General features: G+C 42.1%; 1 protein-coding gene across 4 annotated transcripts in view; it reads right to left on the bottom strand.

The window, feature by feature from the left end:
* myo5b (myosin VB) overlaps positions 1–14,982 on the bottom strand; it is a 268,371-nt gene that overhangs the window by 131,476 nt on the left and 121,913 nt on the right. For all 4 annotated transcript variants that reach the window (XM_072574380.1, XM_072574399.1, XM_072574390.1 and 1 more), the window contains exons 8-9: positions 10,227–10,334; positions 7,804–7,913 (exon numbers count right to left, since the gene is read on the bottom strand). In XM_072574380.1, coding sequence (XP_072430481.1) covers positions 7,804–7,913; positions 10,227–10,334 — 218 coding nt within the window. The remainder of the gene's footprint in view (positions 1–7,803; positions 7,914–10,226; positions 10,335–14,982) is intronic.

Genomic DNA, 14,982 nt, shown 5'->3' with positions numbered 1-14,982 from the left:
CAATTTCCCTTCCCACGTGGTTAAAGATGCCCTCCAACGCACCTCCGCCCTCAGACCCCACCCCTCCAACCGTAACAAGGACGGAACGCCCCTGGTGCTCACCTCCCACCCTACCAACCTTTGCATAAACCAAATCATCCGCCGACATTTCCACCACCTCCAAACAGACCCCACTACCCTTTCCGCCTTCCGCAAAGACCGTTCCCTCCGCGACTACCTGGTCAGGTCCACGCCCCCAAACAACCCACCCTCCAATCCTGGCACTTTCCCCTGCCACCGCAGGAACTGTAAAACCTGCACCCACACCTCCTCCCTCACCTCTATCCAAGGCCCTAAAGGAGCCTTCCACATCCAAAGTTTTACTTGCACATTCACTAATATCATTTATTGTATCCGTTGCTCCCAATGCGGTTTCCTCTACATGGGGGAGACTGAGCGCCTCTTAGCAGAGCACTTTAGGGAACATCTCCAGGACACCCGCACCAATCAACCACACCGCCCCATGGCCCAACATTTCAACTCCCCCTCCCACTCTGCCAGAGGACATGGAGGTCCTGGGCCTCCTTCACCGCCGCTCCCTCACCACCAGACGCCTGGAGGAAGAACGCCTCATCTTCCGCCTCGGAACACTTCAACCCCAGGGCATCAATGTGGACTTCAACAGTTTCCTCATTTCCCCTTCCCCCATCTCACCCTAGTTCTAAACTTCCAGCTCAGTAACTGTCCCCATAACCTGTCCGGACTTGTCCTACCTGCCTATCTTCTTTTCCACCTATCCACTCCACCCTCTCCTCCTTGACTTATCACCTTCATCCCCTCCCCCACTCACCCATTGTACTCTGTGCTACTCTCTCCCCACCCCCACCCTCCTCTAGCTTATCTCTCCATGCTTCAGGCTCACTCTCTTTATTCCTGATGAAGGACTTTTGCCCGAAACGTCGATTTCAAAGCTACTTGGATGCTGCCTGAACTGCTATGCTCTTCCAGCACCACTAATCCAGCACTTAGAACAGAGTTAAGGAGAAACTTCTTCACCCAGAGAGTGGTGGGTGTATTGAATGCTCTGCCCAAGAAGTCTGTGGAAGCCAAGTCTCTGGATACTTTCAAGAGTTGGATAGAGCTCTTAAGGATAGTGGAATCAAGGGTTATGGGGATAAGGCAAGGACAGGATACTGATTGAGGATGATCATCCATGATCATAATGAATGGTGGTGCTGGCCCGACGGGCAGAATGGCCTACTCTTGCACCTATTGTCCATTGACATTGTCTTCCCCTGGCAAGAGGAGCTAAACCACAATCCAGAGTACAGAATACAATTAAGACCAAGGCAACTGTAGAGGGAAACTGCACTGATATTTGAAATAGAACCAGATACTGAACTATATAAGGACAAAGTAGAGCAATGAGTTTACTTTTGAATGCCTCCAGTTCAGAGAAGAGCATTATATATAAAAGGCCTGTTTTGTAAATTTTTATATTGCATGGCTCACTCATACATTCGAGGAATTATCTGAATCCATAATTCACTCTGCTCATGCATCCTGTCTAGCATTTTTCTATTGGGTACTAACTTCCTTTTGAAAAAGCAAGAATGTGCAAGATTCAAGAAAGAAATCAGGAAGATGGCACTGAGTTAGATACTCAGGTGAAAAGCCAGTTCAGATTGGATGGGCTGAATGGGCACCTTCTGTACAGGAACAATTCTGTGATTCTTCCCATCACTCCCAAATATATTTAATTACAAAATTATCTTACATATCAAACATCTTCAATTTTGTTTCACGCTTTACAAACACATTGCTAAGTTTACGACAAATATTCTTTTCTATATTTATTTTACAACAATGATTCGACAATTTTCCAGAAATATTCACTATAAATAGCAATGCAGTGTGACATGTTGGAGCAAAGGTAAACAGTTTTTAATCAAATGTAAAGATTTTAAAAATTAAGATGTGACATTATTCCTAGATTAAATTTTTGATCACAAATTTTCAAGTGATTTTCAACTAAAAATCAAATGGAACTTCAGCATCATTTGCCTTCAAGCCAGTTATACAGTTCAGAGATGTACATGTTAATTTATTCTTATTCAAAAAGACACAGCCTGTTTGACACTCCAACCTCACCTCAAAGTGCAATTTTAAACTACAAATGAATGGACTGTAAGGACAAAAAGACTTTGAAAAAACACTGTTGATTGAATGACTTCCATCAATCGCAAAAAAATCCACATCAACAGTGCTGCACAAATAAAGCCTATTTGAGGGGTTAAATCAAAAAAAAGTATTCACCTAAGCTGAATTGCATCTTGTTGCTCAGTCCAAGCAAAGGTGCAAGGACAAGCACCACGGTGTGGAGGTCACCACGGTGTGGAGGTCACCATTTATGTAGTAAAGGTGCTTAGCAGAATTGCTGTCTCAACTGCAAATATGCAAATCACTAAATCATTGACATTTCAAAAGCTCATTTTCCCTCCCTAGGTGATGTACTTTGAGAGATAAAACGTTCAAAACAAGGTTCATTCAAGGGTAGACACTTGACAGGAATCCATGGGGAAGCTGGGAAGATCAATTAATTTCAAATCAACTTTACTTTTCTTCATGCTGTGACCAACGACACGATATTTCTAAGAGATGCTGCTGGCTATTTGGAAAGTTAACTTGGTCTGTGGTAACTTGCATCGAATCCAAGACGGAGTAACAACCACCAGCTTGACAGGGAAGCCAAGTGACGAGTATTTCATTACATTCCAAGCCCTCAGACAAACTTCAGAATCTTTCAGAGTGTCTCATACATACCCATGCAGTTAAGAGTCAACTTACAATTTAACAATGCGTTACATTTGCAACTTGCAAAGGACTTCACACATCAAACTATTCGAACATCAAACATGATCACATTTGGTGAGGGGTTTCAGGTTAAGAGAACTAATTAGCCACATTGTTGGATATTTCTCAATCACTGGCTGCATTTAAATATCACAGAACAACAGGTTATAGTTCAACTGGTTCATTCGAAGTACAAACTTTCGCAGTGCTGCTCCTTTGCCAGCTAGCTAGGGGAAATCGGATCATAGAACACTGAATTTATCGCAAAATGTCTGCAATTTACACGTTAATGAATCGAAACCTAGAGGCCATTCTAAAAGAAGAACGGCTTAATAGCAATCCAGGTTTGGTCAATAAATTACATCAGTTTTGAGTCATAGAGTTCAACATGGGGACAGGCCCTCTGGTCCAACTCATCTGTGCTGACCAGATATCCTAACCTAATCTAGTCCCATTTGCCAGCACTTGGCCCCTATCAGTCTAAACTTCCTATTCATATACCCATCCAGATGCCTTTTAAATGCTGTAATTGTACCGGCCTCCACTACTTCCTCTGGCAGCTCATTCTGTACACGCACCACCCGGTGTGAAAAGGTTGCCCCTTGGGTCCCTTTTCAAACTTTCCCCTCTAGTTCTGGACTCCCTCACTCCAGAGAAAATACCTTGTCTATTTATCCTATCCATGCCCCTCCTGATTTTATAAACCTCCATAAAAGGTCACCCCTCAGCCTCTGACACTCCAGGGAAAAAAGCCCCAGGCTATTCAGCTTCTCCCTGTAGCTCAAATCCTCCAACCCTGGCAAATCCCTGTAAATCTTTTCTCAACACTTTCAAGTTTCACAACATCATTCCAGTAGGAAGGAGATCAGAATTGCACTCAGTATTCCAGAAGTGGCCTAACCAATGAACTGAACAGTTGCAACATGACCTCCCAAATCCTATACTCAATACACTGAACAATAAAGGAAAGCATACCAAACACCTTCTTCACTATCCTGTCTATCTCTGACTCCACTTTCAAGGAGTTATGAACCTGCACTCCAAGGTCTCTTTGTTCAGCAACACTCCCTAGGACCTTACCATTAAGTGTACAAGTCCTGCTAAGAGCTGCTTTTTCAAAATCCAGCACCACGCATTTATCTAAATTAAACTCCATTTGCCACTCCTTAGCTTATTGGCCCAGCTGATCAAGATCCTGTTGCAATCTGAGGTAACTTTTCTCATTGTCCACTATGCTTCCAATTGTGTCATCTGCAAACTTACTAACTATACCTATGTTCCCATCCAAATCATTTATATAAACTGATGAATAGCAACGGACCCAGCAATGATCCTTGTGGCACTCCACTGGTCACGGGCCTCCAGTCTGAAAAACAACCCGCAACCACCACCCTCCTCTGTCTTCTACCTTTGAACCAGTTCTGTATCCAAACGGCTAGTTCTCCCTGTATTCCGTGAGATCTAACCTTGCTAATCAATCTCCCATGGGAAACCTTGTCGAATGCCTTACTGAAATCCATATAGATCACATCTCCCGCTCTGCCCTCATCAATTCTCTTTGATACTTCTCCAAATCTCGATCAAGTTTGAGACACATGGTTTCCCATGCACAAAGCCATGCTGATGATCCCTAATCAGTCCTTGACTTTCCAAATACATGTAAATTCTGTCCCTCAGGATTCTCTCCAACAACTTGCCCACCAGTCCACACTTCCCTGGCTTTTCTTACCACCTTTCTTAAACAGTGGTACCACATTAGCCAACCTCCAGTCTTTCAGCACCTCACCTGTAACTATTGACATGTCTCAGCAAGAGGCCCAGCAATCACTTCCCTAGCTTCCCACAGTTTTGGGTACACCTGAGCAGGTCCTGAGGATTTATCCACCTTTATGCATACCTTGTTATCCAGCACTTCCTCTTCTGTAATATGGACATTTTTCAAGATGTCTCCATCTATTTCCCCACATTCTATATCTTCAATGTTCTTCTTCACAGTAAACACTCCGTCATCTCCTGTGGCTTCACATATATCTTTGAGGGGTCCTATGCTCAATTATCCTAGTTACTGTGTTGCCCTTAATGGATTTGTAAAATCACTTTGGATTTTCCTTAACCCTATTTGCCAAAGCTATCTCATGTCCCCTTTTTGCTCTCCTGATTTCCCTCAAGTATACTCCTACTTTCTTTACACTCTAAGGATTCACTCTATCTATCCTGTCTATACCTTACATATGCTTCCTTCTTTTTCTTAACCAAACCCTCAATTCCTTTAGTCATCCAACATTCCCTACACCTACCAGCCTTTCCTTTCACCCTAACAGGAATATACTGTCTCTGGACCCTTGTTATCTCATTTCTGAAGGCTTCCTATTTTCCAGCCATCCCTTTACCTGCGAACATCTGCCCCTAATTAGCTTTTGAAAGTTCTTGCCTAATGCCACCAATATTAGCATTCCTCCAATTTAAAACTTCAACTTTTACATCTGGTGTACCTTTTTCCATTGCTATTTTAAAACTACTAGAATTATGGTCGCTGGCCCTCACTGTCACCTCAGTCACCTGCCCTGCCTTACTTCCCAAGAGTAGGTCAAGTTTTCACCTAGTCTAGTAGGCACATCCACATACCGAATCAGAAAATTTTCTTCTACACACTTAAATTCCTCTCCATCTAAACCCTTAACATTATGGTGGTGTCAGTCTAAGTTAAAAATCCCCTACCGTAACCATCAATTGTATGACAATGATCTTTCGCTATAACTTCTATGTCCCATGATCCGAATACACTTGCTACCTGACAAAGGAGCAGCGTTCAAAAGTTTGTACTTCTAAATAAACCTGTTGGTCTACAGCCTGACGTTGTGTGATTTTTAGACTTTGTCCACCCCAGCACCTCCACATTATGCATTTAAATAAGCCAAGGCAACCATTGCATATCTTCATTGTAGAAGAAAAAGGCACACAGCAAGGAGACACTTTAAAGCTATAACTTAATGAAGGGTTTCCCAAGGCGTGTGTTTTAAGTCAAGATTTTGAGATGCATACACCAAGGCTGCTGTGGAGTTTAGAATGAGTATTAAAACCCACACAACCCCTTTCTCTCCTTGCATATTTTTGGTCATGATTACAATCTTTGGGGCTTGATTCCTGTTACACAAAGAACAAAACAGCACAGTAACAAGCTCTTTGGCCCTCTAAGCCTGGGTCACCACATTTTGCTCTTCCGTATTAAAACTGTCTTAACTTACAGGATCCATATCCCTCCATTCCCTTCAAGTACACACATTCGTCCAGATGCCTCTTGAATGCTGCTCGTGTGTCTGCTTCCACCACCTCCTCTGGCAGCATATTCCAGCCACTCACCACCCTTTGTGTGAAAAATGTGTCTTGCACATTGCTTTTAAATTGACCCCCCTCGCACCTTGAACCTGTGCCCCCTAGTAATCGACCTCTCCACCCCAAGAAAAAGCCTCGCACTTTCCATGCTATCTATACCATTCACAATCTTTTAGACTTCTACGAGTTCGCCCCTCAACCTCCTGCATTCCAGTGAAAACAAACCCAGTCTATCTAACCTTTCTTCAAAGCTAAAATCTCCCATAGCAGGCAACATCCTGGTAAATGCTTTCTGTACCCTCTCCAAAGCAACCACATCCTTCTGGTAAAGTGGTGACCAGAACTGCATGCAATATTCCAAGTGTGGCCTCACTGAAACTTCTATAAAATTTCAGCACAACTTGCCTGTCCTTATACTCAATGCACCTTCTCATAGAGGCAAACATGTCATAGACCTTTTTTTACTACCTTATCCACCTGCACTGCAATAATCAGTTGACCTGCACACCCAAATCCCTCTGCATATCAACACTCCTATCATTCACTGTATAATTTCCACCTGTACTTGACCTTCCAAATTGAATCATCTCACATTTGTCAGGATTAAACTCCATCTGCCATTTTTCTGCCCATGCCTCCAACTGATCTATATCCTGCTGCATCCTCTGACAATCCTCCTCACTATCCGCACTCCACTAATCTTTGTATCGTCCACAAGCTTACTAATTAGACCAGCCACGTTTTGCTCCAAATCACTTACGTTGATCATGAACAGTGAAGGTCTGAGCACGGATTCCTGCGGAACACCACCAGTCACACCCTTCATTCTCAAAAGCATCCTTCCACTGCTACCCGCTGTCTCCTATGACTAAGCCAGTTCTGTATTCATCCTGCCAGCTCACCCTTGATATCATATGTTACCTTTTGTACGAGTCTGCCATGAGGATACAGCATAGAGTCATACAGCATGGAAGAGACCCTTCAGTCCATGCCAACCAGGCTTCCCGAAATAAATTAGTCCCACTTGTCTGCGTTTGGCCCATTTCCTCTCAACATTCCCTATTTATGTACCTGCTTAAATATTTTTTAAATGTTGTAACTATCAGCATTTACCACCTCCTCACGAGGGTCATTCCACATGCGAAGTGTGAAGGAAGGTACTCATTACTTTAAAACATAGAAAAGTAAACAGAACCTATTGTTGTACTCCACACATTCTCTCCTTCTTCCCCTTTGCACCCATCTTCAAAACAAAGTGACAAAGTGACAATGGGAAAAAAGACAAAGTGACAATGGGAAAAAAGACAAAGTGACAATGGGAAAAAAGACAAAGTGACAATGGGAAAAAAGACAAAGTGACAATGGGAAAAAAGACAAAGTGACAATGGGAAAAAAGACAAAGTGACAATGGGAAAAAAGTTTTACAAGCACTGAACTAAATGTTAAAGTTCAGTTAAAGTTGGAAATAAATGAGTGAAGTTTGGTCTCTTAGCACAGTAATTACTCATGAAAGTAGATCACAACTGTGCCAGAAAGCCTTACTGCTCAACATCTTAAATACACATAAGAAATATTAATGTCAGCAGCATGTCGATGGAGGAGGTTTCATTTGGAGTAAATGCTCTGCATGAGACTTACAGCAACACCACAAGTGTCTACATCTCTTTCAGACACTATTTCCACATTTCCCAGGTGGAGAATTGAAGCGATTACTCTGTAAATGTTCATCTGGTGTGCATCCTTTACACCTGAAGAAAATAAATGCATCATTACCAACTCCAGTCCCAAGAGTATAGAGATTAGCAACAGTGTTATTTTAGTTCCATTGCTGCAACTAAAGTCAAAACAATATTCAAAAGTGGTAGCCACTTAGCCCATAACTGATATTTCCGCATTAAACTGCAAACACAGATGTTTAAACCCAACTACTTGAGAGACAAGTTTATAACTTGTAAAAAAAATTAATAAAAGGCAAAAGGGAATAAATTAAGTTACTAATTTTTAAAATTAACCTTGTGTTTTAATGGGATGCAGGTACCATTGGCTGAACCAGCATTTTTATTGCCCATCTCTAATTTCACTATAAAAACCAAAACTAGTTCACAGAAAAGAAAGACCCTGAATTTGAACACACTACCTTGTTCCCAGCCCAACATCTGTCTCAGGCTTGCTGCAGTGCTCCAGCAAAGTTCAGCACAAGCTGGAATACCACCATCTCATTTTCCACCTTGGGGTCACTGCAGCCTTCTGGATTCAAATCCAAAAGTTCAATAACTTTAGATTTAGATTACTTACAGTGTGGAAACAGGCCCTGCGGCCCAGCAAGTCCACACCGACCCACCGAAGTGCAACCCACCCAGACCCATTCCCCTACACCTAACACTACAGGCAATTTAGCACGGCCAATTCACCTAGCCTGCACATTTTCTTTTTGGACTGTGGGAGGAAACCAGAGCACCCGGAGGAAACCCACACAGACACAGGGAGAATGTACAAACTCCACAGTCAGTCGCCTGAGGCCAGAGACCCAGGTCAATTCCCGCCTCAGGCGACTGATTGTGTGGAGTTTGCACATTCTCCCCGTGTCTGCGTGGGTTTCCTCCGGGTGCTCCGGTTTCCTCCCACAGTTCAAAAACGTGCAGATTAGGTGAATTGGCCATGCTGAATTGCCTGTAGTGTTATGTGAAGGGGTAAAACGTAGGGGAATGGGTCTGGGTGGGTTGTGCTTCGGCAGGTCGGTGTGGACTTGTTGGGCTGAAGGGCCTGTTTCCACGCTAGGTAATCTTAAAAAAAAACCTTAGGGCCTGTGCTCTTCTGTGTCCTTACTCCGACCAGGCATTGTTATCATATACGGTAGTCTGCTATTACACACAACCCATTGATAGTCATTAACAGCTATTCGCCCTCCTAGCGAGATTGTTCTTTGTCTGTTCAACTGTTCTTCTCCCTCTTTAAGCTTTATCTCCACCTTTGTTTCCTCCTTAGCCCCTTCCCCCACCTTCTGCATATAAACTGACATTTTCCTAGCCACCATCAATTCTGAAGAAGGGTCACTCGACTGGAACGTTAATTGACTTCTCCCCACAGATGCTGCCAGACCTGCTGAGCTTTACCAGCAATTTCTACTTTTGCCCCGAATTGGAGTTGGCAGTGGTGAGCTGCCAGAGTCCTGAAGCAGGCATACCTACAGTGCTGTTAGGAAGGGAGTTTCAAGATTTTGAAGCAACAATAAACAGTGATTCAGTTCAAAGTCAAGATAATGTATGGCTTGGAAGAGAAGTTGCAGATAGTGGTGCCCCCATGCATCTGCTGTCTTTGCCATGGGTTTGGAAGGTGCGGTCAGTTATCATAGGGAGCTGCATCTTGTAAATGGGGCCACTGTGGAGCAGTTCTGAAGCTGGTGGATGGTGTGCCAATCAAGCAGAGTGCTTGATCCTGGATGGTTCAAGCTTCTAGTGTTGTTGGAGCTGCACCAAACCAGGGAACTGAAGAATATTCAATCACACTCCTGTCTTACTTCAGTACACCTGACTAAGGAGCAGGAGTAGGCCATTCAGCCCTTCAATCCCAACATGTGGCTAGAAGATTGTGAACAGGCTTTGGTATCAGAGAGGCATTCCTTACCACAGAATTCTCAGACTCTGACTAGCTCTTGTAACCATTGTATTTACATGACTGATTTGGTTCAGTTTTTGGTCAATGGTAGTACCAGCATGTTCAAAGTGGGACATTTCCCAAGAGAGAATAATTAAATGTTAAGGGGAGATGGTCCTTGTTGGTTTGACTCCTGGATACCAGAAATCCTCACTTAACGAGCCATTCCTCAAGTCAATGCAAGCCCTGTCTGATATGAATAGGACTCCATGACAGCAACTGAGTGTGGAAATTCTACCAGATACTTTCTGGTCAACCTAAAAATTCCAGGATCAGTTGTTATGTAACAACCTTCAACAAACATACTTGCATGAAAATGACACTAGTTTAACATTACAGCGAATGCAAGACTCAAATACAAAATGGATTTGAATTTATCTTTTGAAATTAGAGACCTTTGACCTTACCAAGTAGTGTGAAAGCATTCCACGTCCTCTCAAAATCCTCAGCATCATTAACTCCATCTATTTCTGTGTTACCACCCTGTGTGGCATAAAAATAGTCTTCCGCACTACCTGAAAAATTAGCAAAATTCCAGTTATTTATAATTACAGATGAATGGGTTAGCAGTATACGTTGTTGTTCCATTCTGGAACGTAAAGTTGTTGTGCTGCCGTCATTATAACTTCATCAAGGTAAGAATTTACAGCTAGATAATAAAGTCATATTAATTAGTCTACATGTTTGAAATGGAATTAAAAGTCTTGAGGGATGGAATTTTTTAGAATCATTTGTAAAATGGTATTATGTGAAAATTAGCATTCCGGCTATATAAAAGTTAGTGTCACCCATCTCAGTTAATTTGTTCAAGATAATTACAATCTACCCATAGAATATATGGTTTTATTGCAATTAAGATTATACATTCCATTCTTAGTTGGATTCTCTTTCCTTGATGAATTTTGATTAATCACCAAAGATTAGAATTTGTAATTAAAACACTAATCATGCATGTTGAAAATCTAAATAAAAATAGAAAGATCTGGGAACGGGCAGTGAATCATCCTACAGCCAACAGAAGCGCCAACATTAACCCTTTGACTTTCTGTACAAAATCAATCACACTGCTCCCCTCCCACCCTTCTCTGTATTATACTCATTGCTAGATCACAGTACTGTTCATTTTTGTACAGAAACATAGATTCTTCGCTGACATGGATCCACACTGCCCAATTAAAACCATTAATCTTAAATCAACATAAATCATTTGTTACTAAACCAGTTTAGTGCCAACCATATCCATCTCCTCCCTGCAATCACAGAACACTAAAACACAAAATAGAATGGTACAAAGTATTCTGCCAGCCTTCAAAGAGCTATTTTAGTTCAATTAGCTCAATTAATTCTATTCTAGTCCTACCCAAAGCCCTGCAAATTGTTTCCTTTCAAGTATTCACTCCCATTTCTTTTTGAAATGTACTACTGTATTTATTCACGATGCTCTTGTGACAGTGCTTTGCAGATCATAACAATCAAGTTGGACATAACATGTTTGCTAAAATGGAGAAATGGTGATGCAGCAATAACGTTGCTGGACTGGTCATCCACAGCCCCAGTCTAATGTTCTGGGGATGTGTACAAATCCCACCCCGACAGATTGCAAAACTTCAAATGTAATAAAAATCTGTGATCAAAAGCAAGTCTAATGGTAACCATTGTCATGTTGCAAATTTCCATCAGGGAAGAAATCTGCCCGGTCATCATTACCTGGTCTGGCTTACATGTGACACCAGAGCCAATACTACTTCACTGCCTCCTGGTTTCCCAATGGAACATGTCCCATTATTTATTCTATCAAACCCCTTCATGGTTTTGAATATAACCTTCCCTGCTCCAGAGAGAACAAACCCAACCAAAGGCTTCCACTCCATCGTAGAATTTCTTCCTGGCAGTAAATTATTTATATGTGGACTGAAGGGGATGGGACAGAGCTGTTGTGCAGGCAGGAAATGGGTTCCCCAAATGTTCTGCAGAATTTAATTATGGAGCTGCAGAATTTCTAATCCCTCTGCAGTCTCTACACAAAGACAATCTAATCTGCTGGCTAGAGCCTTGCAAGCAGGAAACTTGGCCTCAGAACCAAAGCATTTGATTATATTTGTCATTGGGATGAGAGGGTCAATGGCAAGACTAGAATTTATTGCCTGATCCTCGATTGTCCTTGAGAAGATGATGGTGAGCCCAACAGCAGATATTTATATTCAGCTCATGAGGCTTACTTTAGGGGCAGTGGGACCTGGAAAATTGGGAAGGATTGAGGGTTCAATGGTGGGAAGGGGTGTAATGTTGATGCTTTAGAAAATAAACATATTAAACCACAAAGCACAGACCTTTGGGAGTGGAGACTCCACCCAAGGCTCCTATTTATAAAGTCACAGATTCTACTTGTTTTTTCAAAAAAATGAAGGAAAGTCACCACTTTGCCCTCACTGCCTACCAAGGCTTGTATGCGTTTTCACCTACCCTGTGTATACCCAGAGGTCTGTCACTCAATCCTCTTCAAAATTATAGAATTTTTAAAAAATATTACTGCTTCTCATCAAATTGTATCACTTCACACTTCACTGCCTTAGGTTGCATCTGTCAAGTGTCTGTTTAATCAGCCTGTGCTACTCCTGCTGTTACATGCCTCAGCGTTTACTGCATTTTAAAATGTTGGTGTTATTTTTGAAAATATACTCTGTTTACTCATATTCATGTCATTAACTGTCTGTGATGCTAATTTGGAGAACACCATAGTACATTTCCCTTACAGCCTATAAAATAGTGCCGCAAATAGGAATTGAGGACTACAACAGAACCCAAGATTATAAACGGATCTTGTGAAATTCAACCATGACTTGAAATACATGTCAAATATTAATTTTCTTTGATTAATCAACTAAAGAAAGAACAATTAGTAATTGCACTTGTACTAAACTAACTCCTAACTAGAGGATTAACAAATCTGACATGAGAAAGCAAACTACTCTTGGACCCAACAACCTGGATAGGACTAATGCTCCCTGAACTGACAGCCAACCCCAACCCTCGACCACACAATTACCTGTGATAAGTTTTCAACCTGACCTCTCTTCTCCAACCACCTGACTGCCTCCCCATCACCTGCAACTCTCCCAAACCTGACCCAACTGGACTAACCGTCGCCACTGCCTACTTTACTGACCAAATCCAACTATTCCCTGAGCATCTGACTTACTCCTTGGACCAAATGCACCCCTCGAGACTCGAGCATATACTTTTCCACCCTCCTCGAAGACCTTACTATTCTCCACTGATGTAACCAGACAGCAACTCCCAACCACAGCAAATTACCTTACCTAACGATGACCTCATTTCGCTGGCTTAACTACAGTCCCCACCCGATCCAAGGAACCACACCACCACCTGATAGCCCATTCAAATAAAGCAGGCTGCCCCACAGCCAACCTATCTACTTACCTCATTCATTCATCCACTTACTATTCATTAACATTCAAAGACTAGACATTTATACTTACCACATGCAGCTAGTGCCACATGGAGGGCGGGTGGGGAGGGGAAGAGTGGGTGGGTGGGAATAGATCATTTTGGTGGTGGCTATGGAGAGGGTTTATGCGTTTCCCCTGACTCAGCTCCCCCTCAGAGTTCCCCGATAGGCAAAGCACTCTGCATTTCTGGAACAGCCAGACCTAAAAGGCTCCAGAAGAACTGTGGAACAGCATCAAGTCAGCAGAATTTCCTAATAGAGTGGCAACCCGACAACAACTGCCCTCTTCCAAAGATCCAGCCAGAACTTTTAGAAAGTCGTTGAGTTGGATGTGTTAGACGAGACAGAGAGGGACAAATCTAATCATGAATCTAAACATGAGAGGGAGAATCTTAAACTGGAGGTGCGTGCGAGTTGAATATTGTATCTGACCCCATGCCAAAAGTGGGGAAGCCCAATACTTTACTTTGGATTCGATAATTGCTAACACTGTGGAATAAACAACAGTCTGTATCAGGCAGTTAAATTGGCAGTGACAAAGATTACATTTCATCTGTCAACTTTTAGGAATCAAAACCATTCAAATTTCCAGTTACAGACATTTTAAAAAATCCTTTATTTCTTGTCTCTTTGTAACTCAAAGGAAGACTTGCAGTTCTAAGTTAAAATTTATAACCATAAGATGTCCCAGATATTTTGGCTTTACAGGTCACAAAGTTAATAGAACACAGAACAGTAGAACATAGGCCTAACATGTCAATGTTAACCAAGATGCCATTCTAAACTAATCCCACCTGCCTGCACATGATCCATATCCCTCTACTCCCTATGTCTAAATGCCTCTAACAAGTTGCTAACTTGGTTGCTTCTACCACCTCCCATGATGGCATATTCTAGGCATCTACCAACTGGTGTGTAAAAAAACATGCCTCACACACCTCCTTGAAACTTTCCCCCCCTCACTTTAAACCCATGGCCCTAGTTTTTGACATTCCCACCCGGAGAAAAAAAGAATTTGACTATCCACCCTTTCCATGTCTCTCATAATTCTATATACTTGTTTCAGGTTGCCCCTCAACCTCTGATGCTCTAGCAAAAATTATCCAAGTTTGTCTAAACTCTCTTTATAGGTGATACAATCAATCCAGGCAACATCCTGGTAAACCTCTTTTGCACCCACTCCAAAGCATCCACATCCTTCCTATAGCGTATGGTGACCAGAATTATATGCAATACTCTATAAGTGGCCGACAAAGTTTTATACAGCTGTAACACAACTTGCCAACTTTTATAGTCAGTGCCCTGACCAATGAAGACAAGCATGCCATATGACTTCATCACCACTGTATCCACTTTCAGGGAGCTATAGGACTTGCACTCCAAGATCTTTATGTACATTAATACTCCTAATTTTCCTGCTATTTACTGTACACTCACCTTTGATAAACTTCCTCATTATTCAAGCAACTTTCATTTCATCTGCAAACTTACTTATCAGACCCCCTATATCTTCATCCAAAAAGCAAATGACAAAGGTCCAAACACTGATCCTTGTAGAACACCACTGCTAACAGATATTCACTCAGAAAAACACCTCTCCACAATTGCCTTCCATGGCCAAGCTAATTTTGTATCAAACTTACCAACTCATTGTGGAGCAAGTGACTTGATTAGATTAGATTACCTACAGTGTG

This window comes from Chiloscyllium punctatum, chromosome 1 (assembly GCF_047496795.1).
Source record: "Chiloscyllium punctatum isolate Juve2018m chromosome 1, sChiPun1.3, whole genome shotgun sequence".
NCBI lineage: Eukaryota > Metazoa > Chordata > Chondrichthyes > Orectolobiformes > Hemiscylliidae > Chiloscyllium > Chiloscyllium punctatum.
Note: the sequence above shows the minus strand (reverse complement) of the source record. Positions and strands in the feature narration are given on the sequence as shown.